Here is a 12,500-nt window from a genome sequence, read left to right on the forward strand (position 1 = left end):
GTCACAAATAAATATTATGAATAGGGGTTATGTTACTTCTATTTTGGTATAGTTTAAGCTTTTTGATATTATACTTTCTATGTCACATAGAATGTTTACTGTTATATTTTCCACATATGAACAGATTGCAGGAGGGAATCTCCTTAATCAATGCAACGGACATCAATAAAGTCAAAGGACTTCTTGGTCGTGTGTGCGCATCACTCTGTGCTGGACATTCACAGGTAATGATAGGTTCAAGTAAATATTTTTAGTTTTAAACGAAAACATATCAAAATTAATGAGCATAAATTACTACTAAGAATAAAAATTTCTTCTTTTCACACTTTATATATATATTTGAAAATGTATATTTACAGGTATTTTCAGAAGAAGAAGAAGAGAAATTGAGTGCTTCTCTTGGTCTGCCAGTAGAAAAGACAAGACAGTTGATATACACCAACATATATATCATGCAACAGGTATGGGAATACTCTATCTTCAATGGTCAACAGTGGTCAACCCAAAATGTTTCTGTTTTGTATATCATTCAGTCTTTTTGTAACTGACAAGATACCATGAAGTTTGAAAACGTTGTCTGTTGAGCAGTGGAACTAGCTATCAGCATGTTGTGGAGAATTAAGGAATAGAATTAAAGCATTAAAACTGACAAGCACATACCAGTCATTTTTGATGTGCAGAAAAGTTTTCGAGTATTTAATTTTTTAAAAAGTGTTTAATGTCATTGACATGAGCACTAATAAGCACCAAAGTGTATGTTTACACTCTATTGTTTGTTTTCTGCATATGAAACAAATGGAAGCAAAATATTAATAAGTCAAAAAAGAAAGAGACATTGTATGGTTTGTTGTTGGTCATATTATTCCACTCGACTAAGTGGGGTTTTGTTATTTATCTATTGTTTTACCATAATATCTTTTTTACTTATTGTCTAGTTCTAATTCTATCACATGTTATATGATATATCCAGATTTATATTTTCTCTCTCTGTTTTTATATCCAACAGGCAGCGCATGGGATGGTAAGACCAACTTTCCTTGGAGAACAGCTTCAAGCATGTGAACTGACACCAGACAGAGCCAATGTATTTGTGGAACACTGGACGACACATGCAAAACAAATTGTGGAAACATTGCGTCAGCAAAGTTTATCAGAGAAACAGGTGAGACTTGTCAACAGTTTTGTATTAGGGAGTGAGAGAGATTGAAATGAAAGGAGAGAAAAAGGGACTGAGAAATGAAGGGAGAAGAGAGAAAGGGAAATGATAGAAGGGAAGAGAGGGATAGGGATAGTGAAATGGAAGGGGAAGGAGAGGGACATGAAGGTTTATTAAGCATGAGAAGGAGAGGGAAGTAAAGGAAGAGGGAAAGGGAAATGGATAAGGAAATGGATAAGGAAATGAATGGGGAGGGAGAGAGAAAAGAAGGGAGAGTGAGAAGGAAATGATGGGGTAAGGAAGGGGGAGAGGGACAGGGAAATTAAGCGAGCAGGGAGAAGGGGAGAGGGAGAGGGAGAGGAAAAGGAAAAGGAAAAGGGTAAGGGAAAGGGAGAGGGAGATGAAATAAAAATCAGAGGCATAGGAAGAGAGGAAAAGGTATAAGGAAAGGAAAGGAGGGGAGAGGGAGTGGGAGAGGAAAAGGAAAAGGAAAAGGGTAAGGGAAAGGGAGAGGGAGATGAAATAAAAATCAGAGGCATAGGAAGAGAGGAAAAGGTATAAGGAAAGGAAAGGAGGGGAGAGGGAGTGGCAGAAGAAAATGAAAGGAGGATGAAAGGAGAGGAAGAGGGAAAGGCAGGGGAGGGAAATGAAAGGAGAGAGAAAGGAAGTGGGATACAAAAGGAAAGGGATAGGAGAGGTATATGAAATAAGAGGGAGGGGGATATGAACAGAGAGGGAAAAGGAGGGGGATATGAAAGGTGAGGGATATAAGAGGAGAGGGATATAAAGGGAGACAGTGGAGGATATGAATGGAGAGGCAGGGATGGGAGAAGGGGAAAAGGAGGGAGATAGGAAGGAGAGAGGAGGACATGAAATACTATGGGAGGGAAAATGAGGAAATAGAATAGGGGAGAATACAGAGAAAATGTAAGGGAGGAAAGGGGAGAGAGAAGAATTGGGAGGGAAGATAGGGAATGAGTGAGAGGAGAATAATATAAATGTTGGAGAAAGTACACTATGGAAAACATTTTAAGAAGTGTCTTTAACCCTTTAGTGATGGGCACACCTATAGCTGTGACGACATATGATGTGTATACACGTCATAACTTGTTTTAGCGAATGGCTGGGTGTGCTGGCTGTACACAGCACACACCCTGTCAGAAAAGCTAGACTAGTCATGATAAGGTTAAATGGAAAGCTTATGGTTGTATACTAAATAGCTGATTTTTTGGGGGGATGTTTAAAGAAAGGAATATGCATAAACAGGTATCATCAAAACTTTAATAAGTAGAAAAAGGGAAAATCTTTGACTCGGAAAGAATGTCACTGATAACTTCTCAATATCAACAGCTAGCAGATATTTCATGGGAACTTCACCTGAAGACCGCTTCATCAGGATGTGCAAGACAAACTCACCCCATTGCACATTTACAACTGAACCTAAGGTAATTTTCCACATATAACTTTCCCTTAAGTAAACAGCTACATCTCTATTTTGTTGGTCCTTTCACATGACAGGCTATTACTAGAATACAGTGGGTGGTGCCAGTTAGCCTTGAAGTCACAAGCAAAGAAACCACAGGCTTAGATTTATTAACAAACAGTGTTACCAGATATAGTAGTGAATCTCAGGCATATAAATGTGGCTGCAAAAGGGCACACTTGTTTAGTGTCCATGGGCAGAATGGGTTGTTGATGTTATTACTTTGCTTGGGGCATTTCACCTCAACAATGGGTGTCATTTTGATAATTTGCTTTTTAGTTTGTTAGTTTCTGTACTTATGATGTCATATCTGCCTGTACCATAGTGAATATAACAAAGTAAAAATCAAATTATTACTACAATTAATAATATATATGTAGTTATTTATTGATAAACTATACTTTTTACTGTTTTTTGTTTTCTCACAGTAACAGCAAGGAGCCATCAAGCACCAAAGTGGGACCTACAGAGTCTGTGGTCATGCAGTTTAATCAAGACCAGCTCTACCAATTGTATGATCAGATTGAGCAAATTCAGGCAAATTTAGATGCTCTGAGATAGTGACAACTACTTACATGAAGAATACTAGGAATTTATAAGATGAATTGTATATTACTGATCATTAGAGAAAAATGAGTATTTTGTAGCATAATTATTTTCAGAAATATTAAAAGATGCTGAATTCATTTTGCTCTTAAACTGCTTCTATGTACTGTAGATAAAGTTTGCTGATTATAGAAATCTTCCTGGGTCATTTGCAATCCGGTATTTCAGTAATTTGATTTTTTTTTTTTTTTTTTTTTTTTGAGTGTAAATCTATTTTATTGTGGATCTTGATTGAATGCAGTCAAAGTGGAGAGTAGAGATTCTACAGAAGATTTTTTAAAACTGTTTCATGTCAAATTAATAAAATCCTAAAACAAAGAATATATTTATTTATTTTTCTAAAGGCTGGTCCACATCAGCAGGCATGAACAGAGATAATGTAACAGGTGAACAATAATTTTCCCATTATTTTCTCACTAGGGATGTCACCTTTACACTTGCCTGTTGATCATCCCTGCTTGAGTAAATAGTCCTCAAAGCCCTACCCAACGAGGGGCTGAATTGCACATTGATTATCTTTAACCATCCACCTTGCTATACCTAAATATTGATAAAAGATGATAAAAGGTGGATTGAAGGTATACCTCCGAAGCTAACATGGAGCAGAGGTTAAAAATGTTATATATTTAAATGAGCTTGTATCATGGTGAAGGAAAAGGAAAGTACTAATATCAGGGGAATGCTCAAATGAAGGTTAACCCTAGACTAGAACAAAGGGGTATACCCTAGCACCAATCATGATAAAGAAAATGCATGTGCTTGCCAATACACATCTGATTACCCCAATAGAGGCCTGGAAGCGTCATTCCTGGTCTAGCAGCTGAGGAGAATGCTATGCATCTCATCGCTCTGCAAGAAATACTAATAGGAGCTGGTGGGTATGTCATACCCTTTGGGTACCATTTATTGTGAGTACAATTTAGCTGAACCCCTGTTTGCTTGTGTGCAGTACTTAGACATCTAATGTTATTTTGGTTTTATGTGATGACATTGGTTTTTAATTATAGGCAAGTGTTTTTTCTCATGGAATACATTTAAAAAAGTGGTGATTTATGTGAGTTATGGAAGAAAAAGTGAATACTGTGAATTTGGAATTTTCCACAGAATCATGGTGTCTTCTGTATGCGTCAAAAAAGTTAATTCCGGATTAAAGTTTAATCCAAAATTCACAGTACTTGCACAGGAGATGCAAAACACACTGTCAGAAGCCTCAGCCTCAACTAATTTTGCTTATTCTTATTTTCTCCTCCTTTCCCTTTCCGCATCTTCTTCATCCTCTTCTTCTGTCCCATTCCTAAGGTGTGAGAGCCATGCTGAAAGGATGAAAGGCTGGCTTTGTGTCAGTCATGAACGGCCTCTAGGAGCAATGGTATTCACTTGGTTAATTGCCTAGCCCTTACCCCTTATGGGGACCCTGAGGGGAATACCATTTCTTTTCTCCATTTTATTCAGGCTCACCATAGCCAATAATGCTTATTCTTTCTCCTTAATAAGGGCATTAAGGCTTACCCCTTCATCAACTAGCCTATCTAAATTTGATTTTGATGGTTTTCTGACCCCTGCCCCTCCTTTGACCATGGCTCTGACCACTGATACTAATACCCTCTCCTCGACTTTTACTGACAAATCCATCCATTCCAAAACTCCCACCCAGGTTATAACTCAACCTCCAGAATGCACCCCTTCCTTTCTCCCAATATTTTCCACTCCATCTCCTATTGCACAGTCATCTTCAATGTCTACCCCTTCTTCCCTAATTACTACTCTTCATACTTATAGTCTTCCCCCGCAGAACTACTACTCTACGCCACATCCCCATTTTCCTCCCGCCTTTATCCTTCTATTGCCTCTACCTCTGCAAACCTTTTGAGTACTCTGTTTGGCCCAGCCAATTGGGATCATTCTTTGTGATTCCCCCCCACAGCCCCCTGTTCTAAGAATACAGTGCCTCCAAAAACGAATAGGGGAGATTACCTATCACAGTCACGCCTTCCTCGTCAATGTCAGAATTGTTGGCATTTTGGCCACCCAGCCAAACACAGTCGTTCCATAGCCCGCTGCCCTCTATGTGCCCAACTCGGTCATGACCGTTCAAATTGCCCTGCTCAGTCACGTACATATATCAATTGTGGAGACCCATGTATTTTATAGGAGTTACCATTCCTATAAGCTTGAATGTAAGGTAGCAGTCCTCAGATTCAAACGAGGGCTCACTCTCCATGAATCCTGACAGGAAGCACGACGACGAGGTTTTTCTCTCAACTTATTCCAAAACAGCCCTTCGCTCTGCTCCCTCCCCCCTCCCGATCTTTACAATGTTTCTGCATCTCCCCCAGTATCACTTCCCTATAGCCTGAACCATCCTACCTATACTCGCCCTGTCCCCCATTCAAATCCAGATACTCTGATCTCAACCAATTCCCCGATACCTAGCCCTCCACACTTTATTCGTCGCACCAGGCAACCTTGGGCAGTACTTTAAAAACATTCGAACGGCGGCGGTCGAACGGAGGCGCTCCTGCTCTGGCGCTCACGAGCGACTCGAATCCTTACTCTAAAAACAAGGTAACGCCAAGGACCGCCTGCGCCACTGCTGGCGTTCGGCCGCCACGAAAAGTGCTAACACCGACAATAACCGCTACTATCTAGCGAATCAAAACGAAATCGGCGCGAAATTTGGTGCTTGTTGACTTGTTCATCTAGGCTATCACTTCAAATACAAAAAAAAAAAAAAAAAAAAAGAAACTTACAGCTTATCTTATAGAAAAAAGTGCATTCACATACACTTACATCTTAATACTGTCACACATATTCATAATCTTTCTAACATATACAAGCAGGCATATACACATACACAGTATTTATAATGCCTGCTTTTATTCCGTTAATCCTTCTCACCTGCCAATTTTACCCTTTTTTCTCATTGTAATTTTAATTGTTATTAGTATTACTAATTACATGTTCATTTGTAGGAATAATAACCCATTGTTAAATGACCATGTTTATGTGAAAATTGTCACAAGTTAATCTTCTCTGACACATATCAAATGCCTTCTCGCAATCAAATTGCATCATATCTTAGTTCAGAACCTCTAGTAGGGTTGCCTACATTAGAAATGAGATATGAGGGCGTACATACAATATTTTCAATCAAACATTCTATGTACTGTTTGCTCTAATTCTGTGCTGCAGTCAATGTTTACCAAAAATCTGCAGTTTTACAGATGTCATGTACAAGCACCACATATAATTCTAAAATATCACATGCACACTGTGTCTCTAAAATGCCAATTTCCCCTGATACACCAGGAAACTCAGTAATACCCAGACATTTTTGACTGCCTGTTTGCATGGCTGTGCTGTCAGGATGGAAACCTATCGTTGGAAAGTGCTTGCATCTTACTTTAATATTTCTTTGAAACATATATTCACAAACTCCTGGAATCATTCAAGATTATCTGCCAATTTCAATTGCAGTCCACATGTAGCCATTCACCTCAAAGTAATAGGAATGGAACAGCTATAAGTATTAAAGTAAGTTATGTGTATGCCCATACATAAATATGTACATTTGTTTATATATATATACATATATATAAATAAATAAATAAATAAATATATATATGTATGTATATGTATGCATATATATATATATATATATATATATATATATATATATATATGTATATGTATGTATATGTATATATATATGTATATGTATGTATATGTATGTGTATATATGTATATGTATGTATATGTATGTGTATATATATATATATATATATGTATGTATGTATGTATGTATGTATGTATGTATGTATGTATGTATGTATGTATATATATATATATATATATATATATATATATATATATATATATATATATATATATATATATATATATGCACACACACACACACACACACACAGATATATATATATATATATATATATATATATGTATATATATATATATATATATATATATAGAGAGAGAGAGAGAGAGAGAGAGAGAGAGAGAGAGAGAGAGAGAGAGAGAGATAGACTGATAGACAGGTGTGTATATATATATATATACATACATACATACCTACACACACACACACACACACACACACACACACACACACACACACACACACACACACACATATATATATATATATATATATATATATATGTATGTATGTATGTATGTATGTATAAATATATATGTATATATATGTATATGTATGTGTATATACTTATGTAATATATATATATATATATATATATATATATATATATATATATATATATATATATATATATATATATATATATATATATATATATATATATATATAGTGTGTGTGTGTGTGTGTATATACATACACATACACACAACACAAGTCAAAAGCTAAGTAATATTTTGGCTATGCTAAGACTAGCAAAATGCGAAATATTTGTTATTTGTACATGCTATCATCATGTTTTTAATACTATGTAATGCGCATTAAAGATTGTACAAAATGCATTTGCTTCATGTTCAACAAATTATTAAGAAATAACGTTGAAATAAGGCGACCAAAGTGGGGCGAGAAGTGTTGGGATAGATTCTAACACACGCAGTAAAGTCTTCTCAAAATATTTTGATTGTAAAATAATTGCTAAATGGTCATAAAAACACTATCCTAATTTTCTGTGTCGTTTTGCCTATTATGAAATAAATATTCGTTGTGTAGGCTTAACAGTATAGAAGAACACTGTCGAACGCCACCATGAAAGACACATTCATGCTGGCGCTCCACCGCCACTCAAGTTCCAATAATATAACGCTAGTTCGAGGCATCGGAACGCCAGGCGTTCGAAGTTCGGGTTTTTAAAGTACGAAACTGGTCCACCGCCACTTGAACGCCACCGCCAGAGGTGGCGGTAGACTTTTAAAGTACGGTCCTTAAACGTTCCACTCCACCCTCTCCCACCACAACATCTACACATTCCTCTTCTGCTCCTCGGATATCTAACTCCTTTTCTCCTCCTCATAAGAGAACCTTTGTTTCTCAGTCCTCTTCATCCAACTCCCTTCCAGAAACTCTTGAAGACATCCAAAACTTCCTTAAGATGACCCGAGAAGAACACTCCGCCATCCACCCTCCAACCCCTCTATTCCTATTCCTTCTACATTTAAAGTATTTGCAGATATCCATCCTCCTCCTCCTTAAGTCCCCCCCCCCCCATCCCCATTTTCTACACCCTCCCAACATGCCCCATCTTCTCTACCGCTCCAACCTAAATGCTCACACGAATCCCTTCTGTCAAGCAATCTCCTTCTCCAGATATTCTTTTTGATCACCACCTTCCTCAGCCCCCCTTTCTCATCCCCGGACTCTTCCCCTCCTACTTCTCCAACAGCCACCTCTGTTCTCCTTGAACAATGTCGCTATTCCTTCCCCAGTCACAGATACACTGCGGTTAGCTAAATCGCTCTACCTCCTTAATCCTTCACATTTTACTGATCTCTGCTCTACTTCATTTACTTCCCTTTTTCACTTTTCGCTACCATACTAGACAATAATGCTATAGTCTTTGACTTCTAGTACATTGTATCCAAATCTTGAACACCTCTTTACCTTTTTCGACGCAATACTTTACCATACTACTATATGACCTTTGGTGTCAAGCACATCTATTTGTTTCAAACATTAAACATTTACTAGATTTTTAAAGATAGTAACCAAATGTTTAATTCATTTTGAATTCATGTAACACGAAGCTTCGTTCTCTGCACTTTTCCAGAGAAAAATAATAAACTTATAGGCAACATTTAAAACTTTTCTTTCTGAAGCAGACTTTACATGGAGATAAATAACTGTCACTAAAGGGAATATAAAAGACAGGTTGCTTCAATAGTGAATTGGAAAGGAAAGTATGAACGAGAAAAACATACAGAATCCCAACTACATCAACCTAGGAATATATACACAGCGTTAGTGCTTTGCTCAAAATACATCATCAGAGACAAGGCTATATCAGTACACATATTTATCACACAAGGGATGTGTTATATGGAGCAAAAATATATATATTAGTTGTATATGAGATACTGTTTGGAAGGGAAGGAAGAATAAGGTATTGCAATGGCAGAAAATGCTACATAAGGGTTATCGAAGGATGAGGCAAGAGATTCAAAATGTCTGAAGATGTCCTAGAGGGTAAAGTGCGTATAAAGGGGAAGTGAGAAGCACTAAGGAGGGCGGTTGAAGGCAAGCACACAAAAGCAGACTCAGGTCAAGTCTGGTCAAAGGTCACTGGGCAAAGTGGCCGGTATATGGCAACAAGTATGATTTTTTTATCAGTTACATCTGTCTGTAAATTTAAGTCCTAAACATCAATACGTTTCCTAGGAGGAATTGGTTCATATCAGGAAGAAGCTTTTAAAAATATGACAGTAAGAATTGTGTTACTATCGTTGCGTCATACCATTACATTATAAACGTCTGCAGCGGATACACGATAGAAGGATCGACATTGCGAAGGGATACTTGATTCTTAAGATGACCCGTTTATGCAAAAGAAAAGATCCTGCAATTTATCTACTGGGGGGACTTGAAAGATGGTTTGCAAACACATGTGGAACAGCTGAAGGAAAACCTATAAACTTTTCATCGCTATATACAACCTCAGCAGGGCTGTTACATAAAGAAGGTCAATACCTGAGTTTATTCAGAGGAACCAGCAGTTCTCATTATATGCAAAGGAAAATAATGGACTGAAGAATTAAAGCAGTTCTCTAAAACATTGGTTCTTAACCTGGGGGCGCGCCCCCCTAAGGGGGCGTCAGTAATGTCCAAGGGGGGCGCGAGCCCTTGGAAAAAAACAGGAATTTTTATAACTTTATTTGTTCTCTTAACGAGAGTATGGTTGAATGATGCTTAATCGTAAATTGATTAATTCACACTGAATAAACAGAATAAAAACACACATTGAATTTTCTTTAAAATCTGAGAGAATCTTGTTCACAGATGCAAGGGGGCATGGACGGAAGGACAAAGTCCTCGAGGAGGCGTGGTAGTGAAAAGTTAAGAACCACTGCTCTAAAACTTTCTCTCTTGGGTTGGTAGTGCAAGCAAAACCCAATGGCAATTTTCATATAACATCAGTATATCTGTGATTATGATATTTGGGAGTAATTCAGATGGTTCAGCCTCGAAGTGGTGCGTGGTAGTCGGAATGTGTTCAGAGCGCCGAGGATCGTTACATAGTCATCACCTGGAAGTAGGTAATTATGGTTATTACACACGGCGAATGTAAATTCATAATGGTGTATGCAAATATCTGTGAATTCATGAGCTTGCACTGTTTCACTGCAGGACATGAGCTTTCTTCAATTAAGGATGGAGCTCAACAATCGCAATCAAAGATAAGTAAATTTTACTGATGATGTCGGCTTTACATATATATGCATATCCTATACATATGCACACAATGAATATATGGAAGCAAATATATAACTTACTACAGTAAAGGTAGTGTCACTGAGAGCACTGAACCGCGTGCTTGTCGCCTTGCACTCATAGCGCTTGCGACCCTTTGCACCCAGTCGCCGCACCACCAGGTCGCCGTTGCCGGAGATCTAAATACAGAAACTCGGTCACTTTTCCGTAACAATTTATTTGGGAACAGTCATGAAATTTGGAAGACTTTTATTATTTTGGCTATAACTGCATGTAAAATTATTTACTCAGCTGCAAATTTTTGAATCTCGTTATGCCTAAATGATTTTTTTTTACAGCCAGCTGTAAAAATAATCAGAATAGAATATCAAGTGTGTTAAAAATACCAGATACTTGTCCTCGCTGGAGATCCTCTCGTCGTTGAGGAACCATTCCCGAGTGACGTTGTGGCCCTGCGAGCGGCAAGGCAACGTCACGGAGTCCCCTGCATGGCCCATGGCCGCGGGAGAGTGTTGGTAGATGCGAGGCAGAGCGTTGACGAGGGCGCCCAGGCGACACGTGGGGCCTTCCTCCAATGCCTCGCTTTCGTCGCCTGTTCTCGCACCAGGAAATATACAGATTTCCATTGTAGTGTTCGTACCTATATCCATATTTTACAGTAATTGCTGTTCATCAGTGGACTTACCTACGAGTGAAGTGGACTTACCTACGATAACTACAGTAAAAAGACGAGAATAAGACTTCTGACTCCGTGGTGGCCTCACTTCCAACTTGTATGTCGCCTGTGTTAGAATTTTAAATTAAGCGTGATGCAAATTCAGAAGCATATTTTAAGACATGCTTGGGATTATTCTATTTTGAGTGTTAACAGACCTGGTGTTGATCTGAGACGCAGTCCAAATAGATGACGGAGGAGATTTGTAGGACAGAGGCGGAAGTGGACGCTGTTGAGAGCAGCTTCCCCTCTTCCAGACCCAGCAGGTTGGTCGCCTCTTCCAGATGCTCTTGAGAAGTGGAAACCACCTCGGTTTGTCCACCCTGTGTTAAAGCATATACATAACTTATTGTCCTCGCATATAAAAATCTAGATCAATAAAATCCATTATTTCGCTTGTATATCTTCTGTAGAACATGGTTATACTGGGTTGACGTCACTAATTGTATAATTTTTAATTTAGTGACATTGCATCTGCTCACCTCTCGGAGCAGTGGGACGTCGTCCTTGAACCACGTGAGGACAGAGCCTGTGGGGGCGACCATCTCACACTGAAGGCGAGCGTCCTGACCACGCCGAACGCCCGCCACCCGCGGCGAGCACTCGCTCGTCCACAGCACTTCGTCCCGCTCCTCCTCGCGCACCGCCTCGCTCCTCTCTGCAGGTAATAGTCACCGTGATGAAGGTCACGTGGAACTAGTTTTACAGCTAGTTTCAAGTTGATTTTTGAAGGACGGATAAGTACTAAAATGCAGATACATAGATGATAACACAACTTACTTGTTTGTTTTTCCCCAAAGATGCTGAGCTAGAGAAGTAGAAAAATGCGTGAAAATAATGAATACATTGACTTTAATAATATAGAAACTGCCTTGAATAATTTATCTTACAACAACTGAGTTACCGGAACTGCTGTGGACTTTATGGCATACAGTAATATTTTTTACGAATATTACATCTTTCATGACAAAATACTGCAATGTCTATAGTGACCCAATATCACTTTTCATTAAGTGTCGACTTAAGCCACTTTCATCCCAAGGTGGCACGTCACACGAGGAAGGCCATTTGAAAGCGAACGCCAGGAAATATGAGAAACCGTTCA

The 12,500-nt window shown here is 38.4% G+C and overlaps 1 protein-coding gene and 1 long non-coding RNA gene across 2 annotated transcripts in view; both read left to right on the forward strand.

The window, feature by feature from the left end:
- The window catches only part of Vlet (COMM domain containing 10 protein valette), a 5,640-nt gene extending 2,077 nt beyond the window's left edge, over window positions 1-3,563 (forward strand). Inside the window, exons 2-6 of the mRNA XM_027369538.2 lie at window positions 125-224; window positions 360-461; window positions 1,007-1,162; window positions 2,507-2,601; window positions 3,068-3,563. Coding sequence (XP_027225339.2) covers window positions 125-224; window positions 360-461; window positions 1,007-1,162; window positions 2,507-2,601; window positions 3,068-3,200 — 586 coding nt within the window. The 3' untranslated portion in view covers window positions 3,201-3,563. The remainder of the gene's footprint in view (window positions 1-124; window positions 225-359; window positions 462-1,006; window positions 1,163-2,506; window positions 2,602-3,067) is intronic.
- Window positions 3,564-8,415: 4,852 nt separating this feature from the next.
- LOC138863598 (uncharacterized) overlaps window positions 8,416-12,500 on the forward strand; it is a 14,025-nt gene continuing 9,940 nt past the window's right edge. Inside the window, exons 1-2 of the long non-coding RNA XR_011398897.1 lie at window positions 8,416-11,661; window positions 11,859-12,500. The exon at window positions 11,859-12,500 is cut by the window's right edge and continues 1,166 nt beyond it. This is a non-coding gene — a long non-coding RNA (uncharacterized lncRNA). The remainder of the gene's footprint in view (window positions 11,662-11,858) is intronic.

This window comes from Penaeus vannamei, chromosome 12 (genome assembly GCF_042767895.1).
Source record: "Penaeus vannamei isolate JL-2024 chromosome 12, ASM4276789v1, whole genome shotgun sequence".
NCBI classification, from domain to species: Eukaryota; Metazoa; Arthropoda; class Malacostraca; order Decapoda; family Penaeidae; genus Penaeus; species Penaeus vannamei.